The 23,980-nt window shown below is 41.7% G+C and overlaps 1 protein-coding gene across 1 annotated transcript in view; it reads right to left on the reverse strand.

Moving 5' to 3' along the window:
* Positions 1-1,490: 1,490 nt before the first annotated feature.
* Positions 1,491-23,980, reverse strand: part of kat6a (K(lysine) acetyltransferase 6A) — a 32,257-nt gene continuing 9,767 nt past the window's right edge. The window contains 16 exon segments of the mRNA XM_046841369.1: positions 1,491-6,939; positions 7,028-7,277; positions 8,213-8,421; positions 8,424-8,859; positions 8,968-9,169; positions 9,322-9,553; positions 11,800-11,893; positions 11,986-12,147; positions 13,989-14,130; positions 15,141-15,256; positions 16,032-16,144; positions 16,465-16,832; positions 19,483-19,597; positions 20,142-20,223; positions 20,855-20,970; positions 21,177-21,285. Of these exon segments, the coding sequence (XP_046697325.1) occupies positions 3,761-6,939; positions 7,028-7,277; positions 8,213-8,421; positions 8,424-8,859; positions 8,968-9,169; positions 9,322-9,553; positions 11,800-11,893; positions 11,986-12,147; positions 13,989-14,130; positions 15,141-15,256; positions 16,032-16,144; positions 16,465-16,832; positions 19,483-19,597; positions 20,142-20,223; positions 20,855-20,970; positions 21,177-21,285 (5,925 nt within the window). The 3' untranslated portion in view covers positions 1,491-3,760.

Consider the following 23,980-nt stretch of genomic DNA (forward strand, 5'->3'; position numbering starts at 1 on the left):
CATAGCGACACGTGCATCCTACTTAGTGCACTTTATCTCCAACAAAGGGCTTGTTTTGGGATTGTGGCCCGAAACGCAAGAAAAGATGGACGATTGGGGGAAAAGGCGTCCAGAATTTGAAGCACAAAATAGTAACAATAAAACGCGTCTTTATTCTTATAAAGAAAACGCTGTTCGGGCGCAATAAAACGTCCCCAGAGTCTTAAAAGCTGAATTTAAAAGACTGTTTATTAAAAAAAAAAAAAAAAAAAAAAACACTACAGACTCGATGTTTTCATAAGAATTAATAGAATATTATAAATTGGTTTTTAAGTAATTTATTTATTTATTTATTTTACATAGTTGTGACTGAAAATCAAGAAAAATAATTATTTAGGAAAATAATGTGCCAAGATATAACAAGAGGGAATATAAAATTACTCAAAATTATTAGCTCAAAATAGAGTTGGTAATTCTTCATTCTTCTTTAATAACGGCATTACTGATGGATGAAATACACAAAACGTGTTCTTGAGTTCAAGTAGAGACTCAGTAAAATGTGACTCCAGTAAAAGTGTCACTTTAAATTTTCCGTTGAGAAAAAGTACAAAAGTTTTTGCACTTAAGTTTCCAAAATACTATGATTTATTATAACTATAAATGTTCCTATTATTTTTAATACAAGACTCTTTAATCACCTCAGTTTATGTGTAAAGACTCGGATGTGACTCTCAGCACACTGATCTATTAATAGAATGACATTAATGACTCAAACACTGATTGCTTTCTATTACAATTATTATTATTTTTAAATCAATTCATCCATTGTTGAAAGTGCTGTACAAATACAATTGTTGGTTGGAATTGGTTCACAACGTTCGACTGCACACCTGCTTCTTCAGGACTTTGGAGCTACACTATGACTACACTATGGAGTGGAGGCACACGATTGTACATGATGTCTTTGGAGGTTGTAGCATGAAATATTCCCTTCACCTTAACTTTGAGGCCCAAACCTGTTCCAGCAGGACATTGCACCTGTGCACAAAGCCAGCTCCATGAAGATCTGCTTTCCATGCACTGGAAGTGTGTGGAAGATTTCCTGTTGTTGAGCTCCAACCCTACTGAACACCTTTGAGATGAATGTGAACACTGACTGCACCCCAGGAGCCTCCTCACCTATATCATTATCTGACTCGAACACCCTTGTTGTCAAAAAATCTCCACAAAATTTAGTGGAACATCTTCCCAGAAAAGTTTATTATAACAGTAAATCCTTTTTAAAGGAAATTGCTGGGTTTGAAATCAGGATCAACCACAAATACAGATGTTAACAGTTGTTAGGAAAGTTCTGTCACAAATGACTACATTGATATGATGTTAGAATTCTTTAAATTACATTCATAAAATAAAAACTCCAAGATCAAAGAATTCGTTTTCGTAGCTTGGACCATCTGATGGAGCTGCATCATCACACGATCACAGAAAGGGAAGAGCGAGGCACAAACTAGTAAAACGGCTCAACATAATTTATTTTCGTTTCATGTTAAAATGTACAGAGTTCTTTGAAAGTACTTGCTAAGAAAGGAAAAATAAACAAATAAATGAAAATACATACAGGGAGGAAAATAGAAAGGAGGGAGGAGGCGAACACGCTGTCGCTCGCGTTTTCCCTTAGCTTACAACTCACCATGTACAATTACAAAGGATACAAAAAAAACTGGGAAGCAATATAAACAGACAAACATACGGAGCTCATTTTTACATGCCTCTTACATGGAAGTCTTCCTATACACACACACGGGGAAAAAATGAGCGCGGGGAGAAAGAAAAACAAACAAAACAAACCAAAAAAAAAAAAGAACGGCTAATTGACCTTTAGATATTCATTGTCTCCTTTTGTTTTAAAATAGCATTAATATACTACACAAAGATAGAAAACTCTAGAGATGAGATGGAATGGGAAGGTTAAAGGCATCTTATTCACTAGAAGTGAGCTGCGATTTATTTTTTAAGTTTTGAATTTCTTATTAATATTACCCCAAGTTGAGCTAAAAAATATGTCGGATTTTTTTTTTTCGTTCCTGAAACAGAAGTGAAAAATGACAGTACCAATATCCATGTCAATTGTTTTTTGATTTTTTTTTTGTTTGTTTTATATTATAGAAAAAACATTTTCTCTACAATAAGTTTACTAAAGTCAAAAAAGAGTCAGCTTGTGTCATAAAAGAAAGCTGCCCAGTCTGATAAAATTCAGAAAAATAAAACAAAAGGAACAAAAAACAAAACAAAAATAAAAAATAAAATGCACACAAATAATATACGAAAACATCAGATCTTTTAAGAATCCTTATATTGACATTGAATACTGGACATACAAAGGAATACAAAGGAATTTCTCTGCCCCTTGTCCTATATTGGTATCAGTCCCTGTACAACGTGCGCTTTAACCAAGACGTCTTGGTTTTCGCATGTACAAGAATGCGGCTGTGAATCGCCGTCCACCTGTCCTAAACGCAAACAGCACTGTATTACCGAGCTGAAGCTTTGAAGGTTCGTGATTGTTCATGTGTCAGTAGGAGTCAACGCGTATACACCTTGTGAGTGCCCTTGGTATTAGTGTGGTTTTTTATTTATTTTTTAATAAACCCTCCAAACCTGTGGTATACTGTGCAGTATAAAAGAAAAAAGGAAAAAAAAGAACCTCCCTTGATTAGAGTGCCCTCTAGTGGACTGAGTGGAGTGTATTTATTTTTGCAACCAGAGGGGGCACTCACTCACTCTGCAGTTCAGGGAGCCTGTGCTGTGAATCAGGAAGTACCAAAATATTTACACATCTAAAACGGTTCACAGGAGCTCTAACAGCCCCTCTCTCCATGTTCAGGAGCTACTGGTACTTTCTTGCTACTTCGTGGACATCTACGTTACAGTCTTCTCCGTGCCCATTGTGAATCGTAATGCATGCGGTCCCTATACTGAGAAATGGGAAGACACGGATTTGCTAGATACGTCTCTTGGTGTCTCCTTGGTAGGTCTATGCTGCACATGCGGAAGTGCCTCCACCTTGACTCTGAAGTGACTGTCGAAATGTGGGCGCGAGAGCGTTTTTGTGTCCGTGTGGATGTTTGTAAGAGCGAAAAATAAAAAATAAAATAACGCTTCCCCCTGTATAACCACACACAAAGCATGAGGCTAGACTGAAACACAAGCATTTGAAGTCTTTCAAAAAAATTTTGAACATAAAAAGTGGCTGTAATAATAATAATAATAATAATAATAATAATAATAATAAGAGCCAAGTTCATCTACAACTGTTTTTTGAAGGTAAGGCTTCCTATGTCAATTCCAGAAACTGTGCACAATCCCGCTTGTGATGCGAGTTTGTTTCTTTGTTCCGTTTTTTTTTTTTTTTTAATTCTGCAGCTGCTTCGTTTCTTCTTCAACCCAGTGTTGAGCACCAGGGGAAGGAAAGGAGTGCCCCGTTTTGCACAATGCGTTTAGGTTTGTTCGCACCTCAGACAGCTCACTGACAACTGCACAGCTTCGGGGGCGAAACCGAGTGAAAACCTTTCCGCCGTGACGTACGAGTAAAGACACGAAAACTAAAACCTCTCCAGATGCGGCACCTTCTCACGGTCCACCACGACAACGCCAATTCTCCAGATCCCCGGGAAAGTAGGTGTGCACCGGTGACAACGCGGAGAGTATTGCGAGAGTCTGTTTCTGGAAGGGGTTCAATGTCTTTACTCTCTTGTTTCTCTCTGCATATCGATTCCCTTGCTCATCTGCTCATGTAAGGCGACTGTTTGGGGACGCCAGCGTAGCTGTGGTGCGATGGACCGGCGTACATCATGTTGCCATGGTGATTGGGCTGCATAGGCTGCTGTGGGTAGGCCTGACCTCCCATCATTCCCATTTGCATTTGCATGGGGTACTGGGCTGGCTGGTTCATGTAATTGCTGTGGTAGCTGCTGTTCATCATGGGCTGCGGCATGCGGTAGCCGGCTGACATGGCTGCGTTTAGTTGGTTCATGTTCATGGAGTTGTATGCAGCTGGAGTGGGCATGAGGTTGGGCATCATACCCCGCTGCACTGCCAGGGTTCGAGGGGAACCTTGCATCGAGCTCCGGCCGTAGATCTGCTGCTGGTGTGCGGAACCGGCCGGGATTTGGGAAGCCTTGGAGCGGATTGCGATGTGGCCCTTAACAGTGGCCATTTGACTCTGAAGGCGCTGGGTGTGGGGCGGAGGAGGTAGGCCGATGTTTGCCCCCGGCATGTTACACTGGATTAACTGAGTGCCAAGGTTCATGGAGCTCGAACTGAGATTGGGAGGTGGAGTCATAGTAGCCTGAGCCTGTGGCAGAGGTGGATGTGGGGACGAAGCGAGCTGCGCCAGGCTGGGATTGGGCAAAGTGGCGCTTGTAGCGTAAGACGTGACGGCAGCAGAATGCGAGTAAGACATGGCATGAGGGTCCATGATTGTGTTGGTGAGCTGCTGGAGTTTGGCCAAGCTGAAGGTAGCTGAAGGTTGAGCATAACCACCTGCACCAAAGTCCTGGCCCATTCGGTCATAAATGCTTCGACCGCTTCCACTGCTTCCTGCGCTCTCAGGAATCTCCATGATCATGGGTGTGGAAGCAAAACTATTTCCCATGCTGCATTGGGAAAGTGCCTGCTGCTGAGGAGGGGGTGGGGGTGCTGATTGGGCAGACTGGGGCTGAGGGGTTGGCTGTTGCTGAGGAACCTTCTTTTGCTGCTGCTGTTGGCTTGCACTCGGGGGTCTTTCAATTACACAGCTTTGTGGAGACTTGATACCACAGCTTGGGGTGTTTGCGGAAGGGGGAGGAGGTGGAGGTGGAGGCTGAGGGACAGTACTACCACCATTAGAGCCAGGACCACCACTATTTGGACCAGGACCAGCCTGCTGAATCAAGCTGCAGCTGCCCATAGCAAGTTGAGAGCCCACAGAAGCACTGGAAGACGACATGCCAGGAGTGGACACAAAAGAACAGCTATTGCCTTGTGAGGAAGAGGATGATGGAGTTGACGACGAAGATGCAGATGAGGCGGCTACTACAGTAACGGACATGCTGCTTCCGCTACCGCTGTTCCCACCACCGCCACCCATAGTAGAGTCATAACTACTGGGGTTATCATAGTTCTCTGTGGTACTCTCAATGCTGCCCAGGTCACTAAAACCACTGTCCACCACCTGCTGAGAATGGTCAGACACCGATGGCACGTCCATCATGGGTGATGTTTCCAAGTTCTGCAACGACGGGGCAGAAAGCGAGCTAGGGTGCTCTGGTGTTATTTGTGTGTAGCCTCCTCCATTTCCACCTGCTGGACCAGAAACACTGGGTCCAGTTTCAAGAGGTCCAGGAGTCATTCCAGGGCTGTTTACCGAGCGCACGGATTGACTGGCTAAAGGGGGCATGGGAGGGTTGGGCATCGGGCTGCTACGTTGAGAGGTACCACAGTCTTCAACCATGGCCAGAGATTCCTCTTCTCCCTCCCCATGGCTATAGTTTTGCAGAGTTCGACAGGCAGCTAGAGTCTCCTCGCAGTCCTGGTAAGCGCCATGTGGCTCAGCTTCCTCGTCCTGGGCCTCTCCTTGCGTGAGGGACTGGACGGCCTGGACTGTCTCCAGATCCAGCTCACTGCTGTGGTGGTGGTCATGTGGATGATGGCTTAACTCGTCCTTAAAATCAGAGTTTGTATGAGGGTGTTCCGTCTCCATCAGAAGGTCGGATTTGCTGTCCAATGACTGCATGTGGGGTGGATCGGAAGGAATAGCAATCGAAGTCACTGTCTCAACGGCAGCGGCTGCAGCTGCAGATTCCTCTTGCTCCCGTCGCCGCCTTTCATCCTGGGAATCAACCGAGCGAGTCTTTACCTCTTGGACCTCGTCTTCGTCTTCCTCATCTTCCACCTCTTCCTGCTTGTGAATGTACTCACGTGACCCACTCTCCTGCATGTCTAAAAAACCTTCCCCGCTTTGTGGTTCTTCTTTAACGGGAGGTGACCGAGGAGGGGACGGCTGCTCCTCCTCCTCATCTTCTAGCTCTTCATCATCATCATCCTCAGAGTCCCGCTTTTTTCTCCTCTTGTCAGCATCAATTTTCTCCTCCAGTCGACCATCCCCTTCATCGTCCGCATCGTGATCATCACTTCGCCGACTTCCTGAGCCTGGCATTGCCCCTGTTCTCCTGTTGCCTGAGCTGTTATGTTCATCGTCCTCCCTTTCCTCATCCTCCGCTTGGTCTGCCATATCTCCATCTCTGTTTTGAGGGACTCGGGAGCCAGAGGCTTGAGACAAGGTACAAGAAGGTGAACGACTTGGCTTCTCTTCAGACCATGTTTGATCTTCCTCCTCATCTTCTTCATCATCATCATCATCTGGCTCTGATACATGTGCAGGTTTTAAAACAGAGGGTTCGCGGTTAGGCTTTTTCGGAGGTCGGCCTCGTCTCCTGGGCTTAGGCTGTTCTCTCAACTGTTGAGGGAAAACGCTTTCTTCATCAGAGTCCTTAATCTTTTCGCAGTCGAGGTCCGATGTCAGAGGTCTCCTCTTGAAGGTTCGGTCCTCTGGATTTTCTAACTGTAACTGAGACAACTGACTTCTGTCCAGCTCTTCTCGAGCACCCTCGTCCTGGATCTGTTGCGGGTAATAATTGCGACGCTTCCTGCCAGGTTTGCTCTGGACGCTTTGTCTCGGAGGTTCCTCCAAGGACTGAGCTGTCAAACTGCTGCCAGCAACCTGGTTGGTAGCCCCACTTCCAGGCGTTCTCCCAGGGGTCTTTTTCCAGTGTTGCGGCTTGCGGCTTTTTCCCTTAGGCCACCCTTTCTTCTTCTTTAATGGGACCTCTGGGGTCACAGTAGAAGGCTCCACTCTTTCGAAAGCTTCAGTCTCCTCTGGTCTTCTCAGGCCACTGACTGGTTTCAGCACAGGACTGTGATCTGGGTGAGAAGAAATGCACACCATTAACTACAGAAAAACAGTGGAAAAGAGAAAAACAAAGAGAAACCAGGGAAACCTATTACTAACCATCATCAGACTCTGAGAGATTGGTAGAACGAATCGTTTTAAGCGTGGAGTCCAAGTGTTTGCGTGCAGGCGGGTAACATCGAAGGCCATGACCAAATGGTGTCTGCTCCTCTAACATGGGCATGGGTCTCTCTGAGTCAGAGTCTACAAATGGCTCATCAAGAACTTCAGTGGTTTCCGAAATGGTTTCAGTCACAACGCTGCTGTGCGGGTGGCTACGCTGACGGATACGCCTTTTTCGTGGGGGCTTCTGGGGGAAAAGAAGGTGGTATTTATTCAGAATGTACAAATAAACAGAACAAATTATCTTGAATGCATTTACTTTTCCCATAATGTTTAAATAATAACAATCTGCAATTACTGGATTTAAATTAATTTATCGCATAAAGCATGGGTCCCCAAACTTTTCATATTTTTCTCTTTCTTTAATGGGGGGGGTCGGGTCAGTCTGTACTAGAAAATGACATGGGCCGGAGTGACTACCAGTATTAATGAGGAGATTTTATTATGATTTAAATGCATTTATTATGCCTCCTAATGCTAGATTACTTATTTAGTAGTTTATTATTACTTTAAGAAATATATAATTACATTAAAAAGCATTATTACCATCATAACATTTTTGCTATTAAAATCAAAACATTTTCTCACTTATGCATTTGATTAGTGGGTGAATCTAACAAAACATTATGCTACGTTAAAAACTAAAGGTCAACCCGCTAGTGGATTTTACCGATAGCTAGGTTGGATCATACTTGCTGATAACCAATAAATCAACCGATATATTTAAAGTGCTTAATCATGAATATGTGCTAAAGGAAACAAATATGAATATATTTAATCAAATATAATATGATTAATAAAGTATAAATAACAAATAGAATATAGCGCTCTTCGTGCAGCACAGTCTCGTGTAAAAACATACAGCACGTGGCGTCAGTGATTCTCCTCTAGAGGTCCCTCTTGATTGACAGCAAACCAAAAGCTGTAAAAACTATGGGTATGGATTTTTGCTGATAGCTGATAGTTCCAGCAATCAACTTTGAGCTCTATTAATAACTAAGCGAAAATTTATAATCAAATACAGATGTGAGTAAAACATTTTTAAAATGTAATTAAAAATATGTCTCTGGCATTGTTCAGTTTGGGGACATAAAAAAAAAAAATATTTGGATTTTTACCCACCTTGCTTTTGAGCCCTAACGTCGGCTTGGTAAGAACAGGAGGAGAGCGAGTACCCATCTCTTCATTGTAATCATCCTCCTCTTCGCTACTTTCACTCGAACAGGAACGAGGGACCGGAGACTCGCTCAGCCTGCCCACCGTCGTTAACAAGGGCACATCATCTCCTGACTCTTCACTCAACTGGCGTTTGGGGCCTCCCCTTTTCCTTGCGGGCGCCCTCTGCTGCGTGGAGTAGGAAGTGCAGAGTGCCTTGAAGCCCCAATCAGTCGCTCAGCGCAGTTCAGCTCTTTTTCAGAGGCGAAAAGTGAAGATGGAGACATGGATACTGGTGTCATTTTGTTTGAAGATTGATATTCTTCATTATCATCCTCTTTGGGCCTGGATTTCCGAGGTCGCCCCGGACCTGGACGAGGTTGATCCTTGACTTTGCCCCATGGCCAGTTTTTTGGAGGCCGTCCACGACCCCGGCGCTCCCCATTGGCTTGAAGAGCCGTTGTCTCAGGGCTCAGGAGGCTGTTGCGTATGGGGGACGAGGGTGGAGAGCTTTGATTCTTAGGGAATGTTGGGAAGCACTTTTTTTCTTCATTGTCCTCCTTGTCCACTCTTGTGTTCCATGGCAGTGGGGAACTTTTGCGATTTGTTTTCAGCTGCAGCACACAAAACAACGTAGTTATTTAAAGTTCACTCGATACATGCTACGAAGTAACGTATGATGAGCGCTCACATGCATGTTTGGAAAAACAGACATTACTCACATCTTTGTTGTTTTCTTTCTCTCCATCCTCTTCTTCATCGTCGTCTTCATCTTCATCCCCATCTTCGTCTGACACCACAGGGTTGGCGACAATTACGGGTGTCCACCGTAGGCAGTCCGGGTCGACTTCCAAAAGCCGAGGTCGAGCATGGAGTCGGGCCATGTGAGAGGAAACCAGTTTTTCCCTGCGAACCAGAACCAGCCTAGATAGAAAGCGCGAGAGAGAGAGAGAGAGAGAGTGTTAAGGGCCCCTACACAAATCCACCAAGAAAATCACATTTATCAAGGTGTTTCTTCAGTTTGATAAACAGTACTGCATGTGAACACGGGTAGTTATTCGCTCTCTTCCTCTCACCGTTCCCCTCTGTGCTCCAGCATGTTTAGATTCTGAAGAGTGGCCGTGATGTCCTGAGGGCAGATGCCGGTGATCTTGCTGAGGCGGCGGATGGTGAGCTTTCGGTCTCGCACCTCATGCAGGCACTCGAGTACCACGCTCCGCCAGTAAGCCATGTAGGAAAGACGGCCCAGATCAGACAGAGGCTTCTCTGGAGAACCAGGTTGACCTTCTCGTTTTGACAACAGGTAACCTACATGACCAAAAACAAAGACACACGGTTATTCTCAGGTAGAGGATTGTGGTTAAGATCATGAAGGCAAAACTGGAGGAAGAAAGGAAAGTTTGAGGAAAGTTGTCATGAAGAGAGAGAAAGAACAAAGGAAACAAGAAAGAAATTGAATTACAGGACAGATGTAGGGATGGGATGGATGGATGAAAGGATTGAGGGATAGAAGATGGAAAAAAGCCAAGTGAATAAAATATCTGAAGGAAAACTTGAGGGATGAAAGATTGGATGGACAGATGTAAAGAAAAAAGGAAAGAAGCTTGGGAAGATGGATGGTAAGGATGAGAAAGGTAATGGATGGACAGATGGATATAAGGTCTATAATAAAAAACTGAGATGGAAGTGTGGATAGATCAGTGAAAAGAAATTACGATAAATAAATTAAAGGACGATGGGAAGGAAGGCTGGATGGATGAACTGATGTATGGCTGTGAGGATGATTAAAAAAAAAATGTGTGTGGTTGAACAGACTGATGTGAGAACCATGAGAAGGAAGACTGGAACAAAGTATATACAGTGGTGTGAAAAAGTGTCCTGATTTCTTATTTTTTTGCATGTTTGTCACACTTTAATGTTCCAGATCATCAAACTAATTAAAATATTAGCAAAAGAGAACGCAAGTAAACACAACATGCAGTTTTTAAATTAAGGTTTTTATTATTGAGGGAAAACAAAATCCAAAACTACATGGCCCTGTGTGAAAAAGTGTTTGCCCCCCTGTTAAAACTGTGGTTTATCACACCTGAGTTTAATTTCTCAAGTCACACCCAGACCTGATTACTGCCACACCTGTTCACAATCAAGTAATCTCTTAAATACGACCTGCCTGACAAAGAGAAGTAGACCAGAAGATCATCAAAAGCGAGACATCATGCCCAGATCCAAAAAAAAAATTCAGAAATAAATAAGAAAGAAAGTAATTGAGATCCAACAGTCTGGAAAAGGTTATAAAGACGTTTCTAAAGTTTTGGGACTCCAGAGAACCACAGTGAGAGACATTCACAAACGGCAAAAACATGGAACAGTGGAGAAGCTTCCCAGGAGTGGCCGGCCGACCAAAATTACCCCAAGAGCACAGCAACGTCTCATCCAAGAGGTAATGAACTGCAGGCCTCACTTGCCTCAGTTAAGGTCAGTGTTCATGACTCCACCATAAGAAAGACGGCAAAAATGGTCTGCATGGCAGAGTTCCAAGACCAAAACTGATGCTGAGCAAAAAGAACAAAGGCTCGTCTCAGTTTTGGCAGAAAACATCTTGATGATCAAGACTTTTGGGAAAATAGACTGTAGACTGACGAGAAAAAAGTTGAACTTTTTGGAAGGTGTGTGTCCCATTACGTCTGGCGTAAAAGTAACACTGCATCTCAGAAAACCATCATCATACCAACAGTAAAATATGGTGGTGGTAGTGTGATGGTCTGGGGCTGTTTTGCTGCTTCAGGACCTGGAAGACCTGCTGTGATAAATGGAACCATGAATTCTGCTGTTTACCAAAAAACATGAAGGAGAATGTCCGGCCATCTGTTCATGACCTCAAGCTGAAGCGAACTTGGGTTCTGATCCAAAACACACCAGCAAGTCCACCTCTGAGTGGCTGGAAAAAAAATAAATGAAGACTTTGGAGTGGCCTAGTCAAAGTCCTGACCTGAATCCTATTGAGATGCTGTGGTATGACCTTAAAAAGGCGGTTCATGCTCGAAATCCCTCCAATGTGGCTGAATTATAACAATGCTGCATAGACAAGTGGAGCAAAATTTCTCCACAGCGCTGAAACAGACTCACTGCAAGTTTCCACAAACGCTTGATTGCAGTTGTTCCTGCTATGAGAGGCCCAACCAGTTATTAAGTTGAGGGGGCAAACACTTTCACACAGAGCCATGTAGTTTTTGATTTTGTTTTCCCTCAATAATTAAACTGCATGTTGTGTTCACTTGTGTTCTCTTTTACTCTTTTACTAATATTTAAATTAGTTTAATAATCTGAAACATTAAAGTGTGACAAACCTGCAAATAAATAAATTAGGAAGGGGGCAAACACTTTTTCACACCACTGTACAATTATAAGGATGATGGGAAGGCAAACTAGATGGATGGGAAGGAAGCAAGGATGGACTGATGAATGGATGAAATAACCCAAACACCTCCACATTTACACAAAACGTCTTCCAGTCCTGCACGTTTGCAGGTTCGGTAAAACAATGCGAGACGTACTGAAGTCGATGAGGAAGCGTCCGTAGCCCTTGCGCTGGTACTGTGGAAGAATCATGATGCAGGACACGTTGTACTTTTGCTGGCAATGTTTCTCCTGTAAAGAAGCAAAAACAATAAATAAAAAAAAAAAGAAATCGACAATTAAATTTCTAATTAATAAACGTTTTAAAGAAAACAGAAGCTCACCTTGGAGAAGTATCCGACCAGGTGACACCCTTTGGAGTCGTTTTGCGTGAGCACGTAAAAAAGGAATGGTTCCACGTCATAATACAGGGTCTTATGGTCCAGAAAGAGCTTGGCGAGCAGACAGAGGTTCTGACAGTATATTGTGCTGACGTTCCCATCAACCTGAATTAAAAAAGGCAAACAAATAATTTAAAAAAAAATTACATTTGGTGCATTTTTCTCTCTTTTTTTAATGGTGTTTTTCTTCCCAGCAAATTTCTGCATTTACATAAAAAAAAAAAAAAAATAATAACTACTACACCGTAATAGATATATAAATTACTTTTATATAAATGTAATCTTTGAACATATTGATCATTTTAACTGATCTTTTAAAAGTTAAATCTCGATCAATCAAAAACAAAACAAAAAAGTTACTAAGGATACTTCCTAAAACATACTGAAATTAAACACACAAAAAATTAGTTATTAGTTCCAGCAGTTAAAATGTAACTTTAATGTTAAATATATATTTTTTTAATGGTTTTTTTTTTTTCATTTTTATTTACTGTAACATCTACTAGGGCTGAAACAATTCCTTGAGTAACTCAAGTGATTTGAATACAAAAAAAATATATATATATATTCAGCGAGGCAAATTATTTATATAAATAGGTCCAACAATCGGGTCTGGAGGAGACTGAACAAGACAGATGAAGCAGAGGAACCTCGTTTATACACTTACAGCTTCACACTTCAGGCCCGCAACATAGTTACTGGTGGATGCACCAGAAATGTTGGATGTTTATGAGAAATAAAGTCAGATGGGTTTAGTTTTCACAGATAATCATGTGTGCAATTCCAGCAATAAATTGTACAACTTTCTAAAATTATAATAATAAAAATAAATAAATAAAAGAAATTACTCTTACTTTTTACTTTAAATTTTCTCTTGAATATTTAGTATTGCTCTTTAATAAAGAAAATGTACTGCTTACTCGATTAATCGTTGAAATAATGGGTAGAAAACTCGATTAGTAAAATAATCCATAGCCCTAATGTCTACTATACACTCTGTTATCAGTAGCCTGTAAGAAAAAAAGTGCAGGTTTATATTCATGAAATTATATTACGTTGTATCGTTACGGTTTCTATAGCGACAGCTCGTTCACTGGGACTCGTACGGCAGGAGCTGCTCTACCGTATGTGAGAACCCGACCCGGTTCATGATCTGCGACTTGAAATCAAAATATATAAACGATTAAAATGTACTTGTATGCGAGTTGCGACATTCCAAGGCGGAGCAGAAGCACCACTGCTTCTGGATAAAGAAGAAGAGATGCAGGGGAAAAGAGGAGAAGGAAAGAAAGAAAAAAAAGAAAAAACCCCACCAGACCTGTTCATGCTGCTGAGTCAGGAGTTGAAACCTGAGCCTTTTGAAAACCAACCTAACAGGCGCTCGCAAGTCTGTGTGTGTTTTAATGAGTGTCCACATTTGGACAGATGGCTGCCAGGAAAAGGAGGCACCACTATTTTAAAATAAACAATACTAACTAAGGGCTCTGGCTACCAGATTCGCTTTAAAATATTATATATATATATATAACGCTTTGGGTGGGTTAGGAGTTTATTATTCCTTTAGGGAAAGCCCGAGATGAAGACAGACCCACTTCCGTATCCCTCAGTCTCATGGTGCTAATTACAGGAGACGGTTTTAGCCCATCTTTATTATTATAAAAAAATATATAATTATATATATATATATATATATATATATATATATATATATATATATATATATATATATATATATATATTTATATAAAAATCTCCCTAAACTCTATTGCACAGCTCTTTGTGATTCGTCATTACAGCAGCTATAAAGAACAGGATATGGGTGTAGGCCACAGACAGGCCCTGTGTGTGTGTGTGTGTGTGTGTGTGTGTGTGTGTGTGTGTGCGCGCGCATGTGTGTGGCGGTGGGGGGGTTGTTTTGCGGCTGGGAGGAGGTCTCTTAGCTTCACCTCGAACACAGAGACTTCGTCCTTCCTGTAGATCTCGTTGGCAGGCGGGTGAAACCACATGCACTTGCGCATGTGCTGGTACAGGATGCTGCGGCTTTTCATGTAGCGCAGGCAAAACTCGCATAGGTACAGCTTAGGAAGTCTGGGAGAACACACACACACACACACACACACACACACACACACACACACACACACACACACAATTACTTAGAAATACTTATTACAACACGATGCAGAAGAAACAGGCAAGGAAAACGTGATCTCGTAACCATAACAACGCTCTTATCCTAGCTAATAAAGAAGTAGCACAGCTTTGCCTGGAATAGATTTAATATTATAATAAATATTATAATAACAAAAATGGACAACTATTTTATCGATGAATCATTTATTTAAAAATAAAAAATAAAAAATAATTATTCAGGGTATTTGTATAAAATTCCTGCAAAAAAAATTTCGTGTAAATCAAATTTTCTACCGTTTTTAATAATAATTGCAGATGTAAAGTTGACAATTCTTAGTAAAAATTTTTACTTTTTGTAAAAAATTAAAATCACAACTGAACAAAATGTCTAAAATATAAATATCTAGAATATATAATGAATTAAAGTTTGTATAATTAAATGATATGCATGAATTAAATATACAAAGATTAAAGAAAATCATTAGTGAAGCCGCAGTAAATCATGTTAGAACGCGGATAAGTTACAGTTGTAGTGGACGAATGCTATTAAAAAAGAGAATGGAACGGAGAAACGCAGTAACTAACAGACTTAATGAAAAAAATATGCATTGGTGTACAAATGCACCACAGTGAGTAAAAATGTGATCGTTTCTTGCTGCTGTTATTTGCTGCTTTTAAATGTAGTGTTTAATTGGATCCATCGCTGTGTTCCAGGTACAGTTTTCTTTGTTGTGTTTAATATAAAATGCTCTCTTGCCTTAGATGACTTGGGACACACACTTTTTTCTGCTGCCGGTTGACCCTGAACTCACTAAACACGCTAAACCCTAACTTCAGCAGCCCAACTAATCGATAACCATAAATTTAATTGCAGATTATCGATTAGTTGTTGCAGCACTGTTTTCTTGTGACCTGATTGATTAGTTGTCTACAAATAAATAAATGAAATAAAATAAGAGCGTAACCTGCTGTACTCCTGAGGGTACGGTGACGAGTACCACGTCTGGATCTCGTACTTCCCGAATTCGATGACTGAGGGACAGCGCATCTGTGGGTCCGGAGGCCCCGTCACACCGACTTTCTGCATGGGGGAAAACATTTAACTTTGGGGTTAGGAACAAACACATACACACACAAGCTAAACCTTACAACAACCTTTAAAAGAGAACCTCACAATAGCAGCCTAATTTAAAGCAGATCAATAAAAAAAAGTCTGTCCTGCACTGATCTGTACGCTCCGTTCAAACGGATCAGCTTTATACCGTGCTTTAAAAACGAGTTACGTTTTGTTTTTATCTGCACCGTTCTGTCAAAAGGAAGCTTGTTGCAGATTAAAAAGAGCGGACACCATGTTGGAAATATCACTTACACAGAGTTCTATTGTCTGAGTGGGGAAGAGCGGACCTGTCTGCCAGCTGCTATTGAAATGATCCTTTTCAAAAGGTTTGTGTGTGTGTGTGTGTGTGTGTGTGTGTGTGTGTGTGTGTGTGTGTATTTATTTCTCTCTACATAGAAGACTTATGATCTCAGGAGAATTCTCAGGCTGCTCCTAAACTCTGAACACAGATGCACATACACCTTTCCATTTCTTCAAACAAGAGACTGAAACCTGATCCGGGGGGGCGGAGCTAGGGACAAATTTTGTGACATCATAAAATCTAAACCATCTCATCGAATCGCAGCTTGGTATTCAAACGATTAGCAGGTGAAGAGAATCTCAAAGGAAGCTATGGGCTGAAACATCGTTGCTATGGAAACCCTACAGATATGACCATCTCATCCATTCTCACCTCTCTCTTTTGCTTCACCTGGCTCTATCCATCCATCTTTTCTTTCTTCCTACATTCCCTCCATACCTGTAGCGCCAGCTCCTGGATGTGTCTGAAAAGTTCCACGTCCTTCTCAGTCAGGTTCTCGTGTCCCGGCAACTTTTCCTCATCCTCCTTCCAGTCCTCGCAATCTTGATTGTCTTGGGGTACGCCACACACACACACACACACACACACACACACACACACGGTCAATTAGTTGTGCATAGCAGCAATAATGTCCTGAGAAACATCTTTGAAATGAATATATAAAAAAATAATAATAATAATAAATAAAACAAACAACAAAAAACTGACACTGGAGACTCCTTCCATAAATCTCTGCATCAACAAGCTGTCACTATGGAAACATCAAGACATCAATATAATCCTATGATCTTGAAGCTACACTGTAAAACCAGCAGGTTATGGAGAATTAGATCAGCGATCAGAGTGTGGCGAGTGCTGTGGTGCCGCTCACCCCCTGTGCGCTGGTGCGTGTCTGATTTGCGACCACTCTTCTTGCGAATGCGGTGTTGCTGTGTGTAGTCGAGCGACTCGGTGCGAGATTTGCGTCCGTCCGGCGACGGCGTGAAGAACTTGCTCAGGGCGTCGATCAGCCCTTTGGTCTTTCTGTTGAAGCGCGTCATGCCCAGAGACTCGTCGTCCTCGTCCCGCCGAGAGAAGAGGAGCCGGTCGTCGCCCGGGTAACCGTCAGCCAGGTAACCGTCACACGACGAACTCGAGGACGAGTGCGGGGAGGCGGAGCCTCGCGAGTGACTCGCCCCGGCGCCCCGCCGCCGTCGCCCACGCCCACTCCCTCGTAGTTTCTTAAAGGGCCGACCTGGCCTACAGGTACACACGGACAACCATCAGGTCACAACAAGTCACAACAATCACTAATATATGCTAACAATGAAAACGTTACAATGTAGCTTTTTGAAGATCACGCATTTTTCATTGTACTTTTTTTTTTTTTAAAGAGAAACATCACTAAATTATTACATCTCTGAATTATGTAAATTGTGTTTAATATAAAAATAAAAATCAGACTCGAATGTCAAAAAGTTTAATATCTAAATAAATGTGCAACAATAAATACATTTGTGGAAAAATTTAATATAATAAAATACACATGTACGTACAGTTATGGGCAAAAATATCAGCACCCTTGCAATTCTGTCAGAAAATTATTCCAATTGCAAATGTTTTGATATTCATTTGTTTATTGTTTTAGTTTGCACTGCAACCACACACACACACACACACACACACACACACAAAACAGAAGTAAAGTCAAACTGGATTAGATTTCACACAGAACTCAAAAATGGACTGGACATAATTATTGGCACCCTGTCAAAATTGTAAGAAATAATTGCTTTTAAAGCATGTGATGCTCCTGCAACGTGTATTTAGACACACCTGTGGGCAATATAGTAATCACACCTGCAACCAGGGAGAAACCTTCACTCAACCTTTGTGTTGCGTCACACTGAGCATGGAGAAAGGAAAGAAGTGTAAGGAGTTGTCTGTGAATTTGAGAGGTCCATCTCCAGAGATCTTTATGTTCCTGTGTACACTGTGTGCAATATCATCAAGAGGTTTACAGCCCGTGGACGTGGACGGAGGAGCAAAATGAATGAAAAATTACAATAAAGGATTGTTCGAATGGTGGATGAAGAACCACTTCCAAACAGTGTCTCGCACTATCCGTCTCCATCTCAATGAAGAGGGACGCTATGTTAGGAGACGCAGGAGGACACCACTGCTGACATAAAGGCACAAAAAAACCCAAGACTGAAGTTTACCAAAACCTATGGGACAAATCCACAATCCTTCTGGGAGAACATACTGTGGACAGATGAGACAAAAGTAGAACTTTTAGTTTAAGGACATCATGGCACTGTTTACAGAAAAAAGGCCTTCTAAGAAAAGAACACGTCCCCTACAGTCAAACATGGTGGAGCTTCTAAGATGTTTGGGTGTCGTTTTGCTGCTTCTGGCACTGGATGCCTTGACTGTGTGAACGAGATCATGAAATCTATTGATTACCAAAGAATTTTGGGGCGCAACCTAGTGGCCAGTTTCAGAAAACTGCATCTCCACCAGAGGTCAAGAATCTTCCAGCAGGACAATGACCCGAAACAAAGCGCTGAAGATTTCTGAAACGACCAGCAAGTCCAGACCTGAATCCCGAAGAACACCTGTAGAGAAATCTCAAAACTGCAGTTGAAGAAGGCGTCCTTCAAATCTAGATGACCTGTAGCAGTTAGTGAAAGAAGACTGGTCCAAAATTCCAGTAGAGAGGTGTAAGGAACTCATTCATGGTTACTGGAAGCGATTGATTTCAGTAATTATTTTCAAAAGGAGGTGCTACATAATATTAAGTTATGGGTGCCAATAATTTTGTCCAGTGAATTTTTATTGGGTTCTGTGTGGAATTCTATCAGATTTGACTTTTCTTCTGTGTTTGTTTTGTGATGTTCCAGTGCAAACAATAAACATGTAAGTACCAACTATATATATATATATATATATATATATATATATATATATATATATATATATATATATATATATATATATATATATATATATTAGGGATGCACCGAATATTCGGCCACCGAAAACTTTCGGCCGAAAATGGCCCAAAAGTGCATTTTCGGTTTTCGAAACAGTTTGTTGTGATGACGCAAACAGAAACCGCGCCCTGCACGTGCTTGTCGGTGTGGACGTATTTCAGTATATCTGAGAAAGACCCACGGATAGCGGTTTGCAAAACATGTAATGCTGAAATTTCAAGATGGGGTGCGTCTGCAAAGACTTTCTCCACGTCGGGTTTAATTTATCAGCTGAAATCCAAACATCCCGATCGCTATGCTGAATATGAGAGAAACACGCACAGAAAAGCAAAACCCCTCCGAGCACGCGCACTCCGTCTGTGGTGGACGTTTTTAAAAAGGCAGGAAGTTTCCCAGTGATAGTGTTGTATTGTATCTTTAAACAGTTGCACTTGTTCTGAATGCACTTTGTTTTTATGAAAGAACATATTTAATTTTGCAACCTTTCAGCAGGACAGAGGGCCTGTACATTATTATTTAATGTACACATGAGTGCATTTAAGTTCAACATTTAAGTTTGAATTTTAATTTATTTTATCCTGTGCATTGTTGCAATGTGCTCTAAATAAATATTTTCATAATTTGTAATTGATTTATTCTTTGAAACAAAAATTGAAATGCCTTGATTTTAGTAAGTTTAGTACACAGTCATAGCCATAAATGCAATGGTAATAATAATTGGCATAATTTCTTTCGGTGTTTCGGTTTTCGGCCTTGCTTTCCTCTTTTTCGGTTTTGGCCAAGAATTTTCATTTCGGTGCATCCCTATATATATATATATATATATATATATATATATATATATATATATATATATATATATATATATATATATATAAAAACACAAACGGCTCATTTCAGTGACTTGATGTTACCTGCCCTTCTGTCGACTCAGGGGGGCATTGTACCGTCGCTTGATTTGTGCTGCTTTTTCATGTAAGACGTTTCGTCCTTTTTTCCTCGGCCTGCAGATCTGACAGATCCACATACCTGCAGAGGACAAAAGTTTTTCAATCTCATACACCTTTTCATTTAATAAAGAAACAGACAGCACCATACAGTCAGACAGTCAGAGAGAGAGAGAGGGAGAGAGAGGGGGAGAGAGAATATCAAGAGAGAGAGAATATATCACAATAGAGAGAGAAAGAGGGAAAATATCAAGATAGAGAAAGAGAGGAAAAGGCAGAGAATATCAAGATAGAGAGAGAATATTTAATGATAGAGAAAAGAGTGAGAGAAAAGGAGGAAAATATCAAGATAGAGAGAGAAGGATAGCATGAGAGAGAGAGAGAGAGAGAGAGAGAGAGAGAACACTTTCTTGAAAGAAAGAAAGAGAGTGAGAAAAGGGTAAAATATCAAGATAGGGAGAGAGAGAGAAGGATAGATAATGTGAGAGAGAAAGAGAAACACTATTTCTTAATAGAAAGAGAGAGAGAGAGTGTATGTGAGGGAGGGGTAGAAAGACAAGGCAAGGAAACGAGAGAGGAAAAAAGATGAATAAGCGAGAGATAGAGAGGAGGGAGAGAATATGTACCTTTTGGCATTCGTGTCAGTGGAGGGTCACAACACTCCATGTGGAAACCTCGATCACAAGAATCACACAGCAACAGATTCTCCTGCACACACACACACACACACACACACACACACACACACACACATTTTTACACACTCATTTAAACAAGTAAAATCCAAAACACACTGAAAAGCATCTCTCTTCACCAAATTGTCCAGCAGGGGGCGGGGCTTCCACAGTGTCGGTTGGTAGTTGCTGTTTTTAATTGGATGAAAAGAGAGCAGTCTGGCGTTTTTTTAATTTAAATTATCTCCACCCACAATCATTAAGCTCCGCCCCAATACGACAAGTGACAGGAGAGGTATCCAAATTCCATCAAGCATTCTGAACCAGAAGGTCACGTTCTTTAAATAAAAGCACCACACACCATGGCCAAAAGTATTAGGACAACTGACTTTTTCCAGCCGTATGTGGTTCCTTTCCAAACTGGTACCAACAAATGAAATGTTGCCTTCACTTGAACTAGAAGACCTGTTCCAGCATGACAATGCCCCGGTGCCTCCTCACCTTCATCAGCACCTGACTAACACCATTCAAGTGAATCTTACACAAATCTCCACAAAAATCTAGTAGAACATCTTCCTCATACCAATCTTTAGGTCACATGTCCACAAACATTTCTCTAATAAAAAGCAAAGCGTCTTCAGTAAATGGATTGTATAAATCAGTACCGCGTTTTTGCCCTGGTCCTGACAGCTGCTGCAGGTTTTACACTCGATGCACTGCCACCACAGAGCTTTAACCCGGTCCGTCAGCTCCGGGGAGAACTTCAGACAGGACGGATGACCTGAGAAGACCAAAAAAAATATTAAAGTAGCATGTCGTTCTTTAATAAATAAATTGTACTCTCTGAGAAACGTCAGTGGTATAAGAGCAATAAAACACAAAAGGCTTTGCGGTGAAGATAAAATCCCAGAGATTCGGTTATTTCCCGATAAAGACGTTGGACAGTTTTATTTCACGTGATTTCAAAAGATTTTGTGATGAACTCACCGCTGTTCCCGCAGTCGGCACAGGAGATGAGCTCCTCCGGTTCTTTGACCCGATTCTGCTCCTTGGTCCCCAAACAAAAACTGCAGATGGGGATGGGTTCAGCCACAGGCTGGGAAAAAAAGATAGAAAGAGAGAGAGAGAGAGAGAGAGAGAGCGAGCAAGAGAAAGATGAAAGAGAGAGACGGATGGAAGAGAGACAGAGACAGACAGATATGAGAGAGAGAGCGAGAGAGAGAAAGAGAGAGTTAGATATAAACCCACAGCTGGGAGTCAGTAGATGATGGTGAGCTGCTCAGAAGGATGAACACTGTTCACTGGATGAACACTAAATGTGGTAATGAACTCCTGGACATGATCTAATGACCTGCTGATGTTACTGCGTCTTTCTTTAGAGAACGCTAAACACTTTAAAACCAGTTCAGACGTTTCAATTCGTCTCAACTCAATCATTTCATCCAGGAAAATAAAAAAACACCTCCATTTATATCATTCCAAATGATATGATTTCATTCATTCCTGATACCATTCAGTTACCAAAACAAAAATCTGTCTCTCTCTCTCTCTCTCTCTCTCTGTCTCTCTCTGTCTCTCTCTCTCACTTAAACACACGTGTCAATCACCTGTGAGCTCAGGTATGAGGAAGAGGGTGGACAGATCTGAATCAATCAAAGATGGTGTCTGATTACTTCATTACTCTCCAAAACACTTCCCCTGTGATAGACTTTAGGCCCTGCGCCAGTCCTTTACCTCCAACCTTTTCTTCTTTCAACGTCGCAGCTTCGTATCCTCGTGGCAAAGTGCAAACCTCAGACGTCAAACACGTCCTGGATAATCGAGTAGAGCGTTTATTTATAGCTTCAAGAAACGAGACGCTGCTTTTAGATCGGAAACAAGAGCGCTGCTTTAATGTATTATTGGCTCGATATTCCACCGTTTGCATCATTCAGAAATCTCACACACACACACACACACACACACACACACACACACACACACTTCAGTCCTAGAGACGTCATTCTGCACAGTCCTGTGCATAAGAAATAAAAGGAAATTCAATTAAATTATATTTTATTAAAAAAAAGAAAAAACAGAAACACAAAAAACTAAATAAATCAATATAAATAAAAACAAAATTATTAAACGGAAGTAAAACTGGAAATAGAAAAAAGGTACATGAACACAATTAAAAAAAAAAAAAACACTAAATATTTAGACAGCATTATAACCCTGGAAAGAAGTAGCGCGTGTCTACTGCAATACGTGTGTGTGCGCGCGCGAGGTAACTAACACTGGCTGCATGTGGTGAAGACAGCATGCTATTTTTAGTTCACTGCAACAGGAAGTGGTGTGTGAGTGCGCTGCAGCCAATCAGAGCGTCTCCGAGCCGTATCCAGCGTCGGACTCTGTTCTTCCTCACAGCGCTGATATTTTATCACAGTGATGAGCTGATCAACCGAGAAAACCTCACCTGTCACCTGCACTCCTCTATACACACAGGATGTGTGAATTCTCTCTCTGTGTGTGTGTGTGTGTGTGTGTGTGTGTGTGTGTGTGTGTGTGTGTGAGAGAGTGAAAGAAGAAAAGGATATATACATATAATGAAGAAAGAAAGCTGCGTTAGAGAAAAACAAAATCAGCCGCAGGGTGGAGTGATGCATCTGGACTTTCTATCCAGTTATAGTTACATTTAATCATTGTTAAATGCCCACAGGCGTGGCCTCCAGACAGGTCTCCGCGTTTAGGAGGCGTGGCCTCTAGACAGGTCTTCGCGTTTAGGAGGCGTGGCCTCTAGACAGGTCTCCGCATTTAGGAGGCGTGGCCTCAGTAAGTCTTGGTTTGTGCTGTAGCAGAATTATATAAAGAACGTCACTCTTGGAGAAAAAGCAATGGCCTCCGAGTCCAAGTGAAGGAGGTGTGGCCTCTGTGTGCAGGTGAAGGCTGCGTCTGCGTCTACACTAACCCGGATAACTCTGAAAACCTCGTTTTCAATAAAAATTAAAAAAAAAAAAGTTCAGTGTCCACAATTTCTTTTTCAATTGCTCATCCACAAAAAACAACCCGCGTCATCTCCGCCTGGGGTTTATTTACTTTCCGGCTCGTTGAAACGTCATGGCAATGACTAAAGATGCGGCGTTGTTTCCGAAAGCCTCCGGTTTTACAGTCCACATGGTTTTCAAATTAATCCACTTTAGAGCATGCTTTTAAAAAAGCTATGTTTCAGGTGAATGAAAACAGTCTCAGTGTGGATGAAAGGCCACAAAAGAGAGAAATATGCGTTTAAACAAAAACACATTAGTAGGAACATGGCCTACGTGAAGGAGGCGTGGCCTCTGGAAAAAAGGTGGTGTGAACTAAAAGCACCTATTCTGAATCCTCAGGACAAAACTGAGGTGTGTTTAAGTTAAATGTCATTACTACACATTACTCACTCAGGACTTCTGTATAGTGTGAGTGTGAGTGTGAGTGTGTGTGTGTGTGTGTGTGTGTGTAGCTATACACAAACAGGTCTAGACGAGAAAAAAGACAAAAGAGAGGTTGCGTGTGTGAGTCAGGTCGTTGGACAGAGGAGAGAAAGATTGTGTGTGTGTGTGTGCGTGTGTGTGTGTGTGAACAGGTTCAGGCAGAGAGAAGACAGGCCACAGACACTGATTTATTGGGTTCATTTCTCTCCCGAGTCTAAATTTCTGCGCGCACACACACACACAAAAAGAAGAAATAAGAGTAAAGAGGGAACAAGGAAGGAGAAGAGAAGCAAATCAGTTAACAATAAACAGTAATATTCTACAAAAAAAGAGATAGGGTGG

Source organism: Silurus meridionalis, chromosome 27 (genome assembly GCF_014805685.1).
Source record: "Silurus meridionalis isolate SWU-2019-XX chromosome 27, ASM1480568v1, whole genome shotgun sequence".
NCBI classification, from domain to species: Eukaryota; Metazoa; Chordata; class Actinopteri; order Siluriformes; family Siluridae; genus Silurus; species Silurus meridionalis.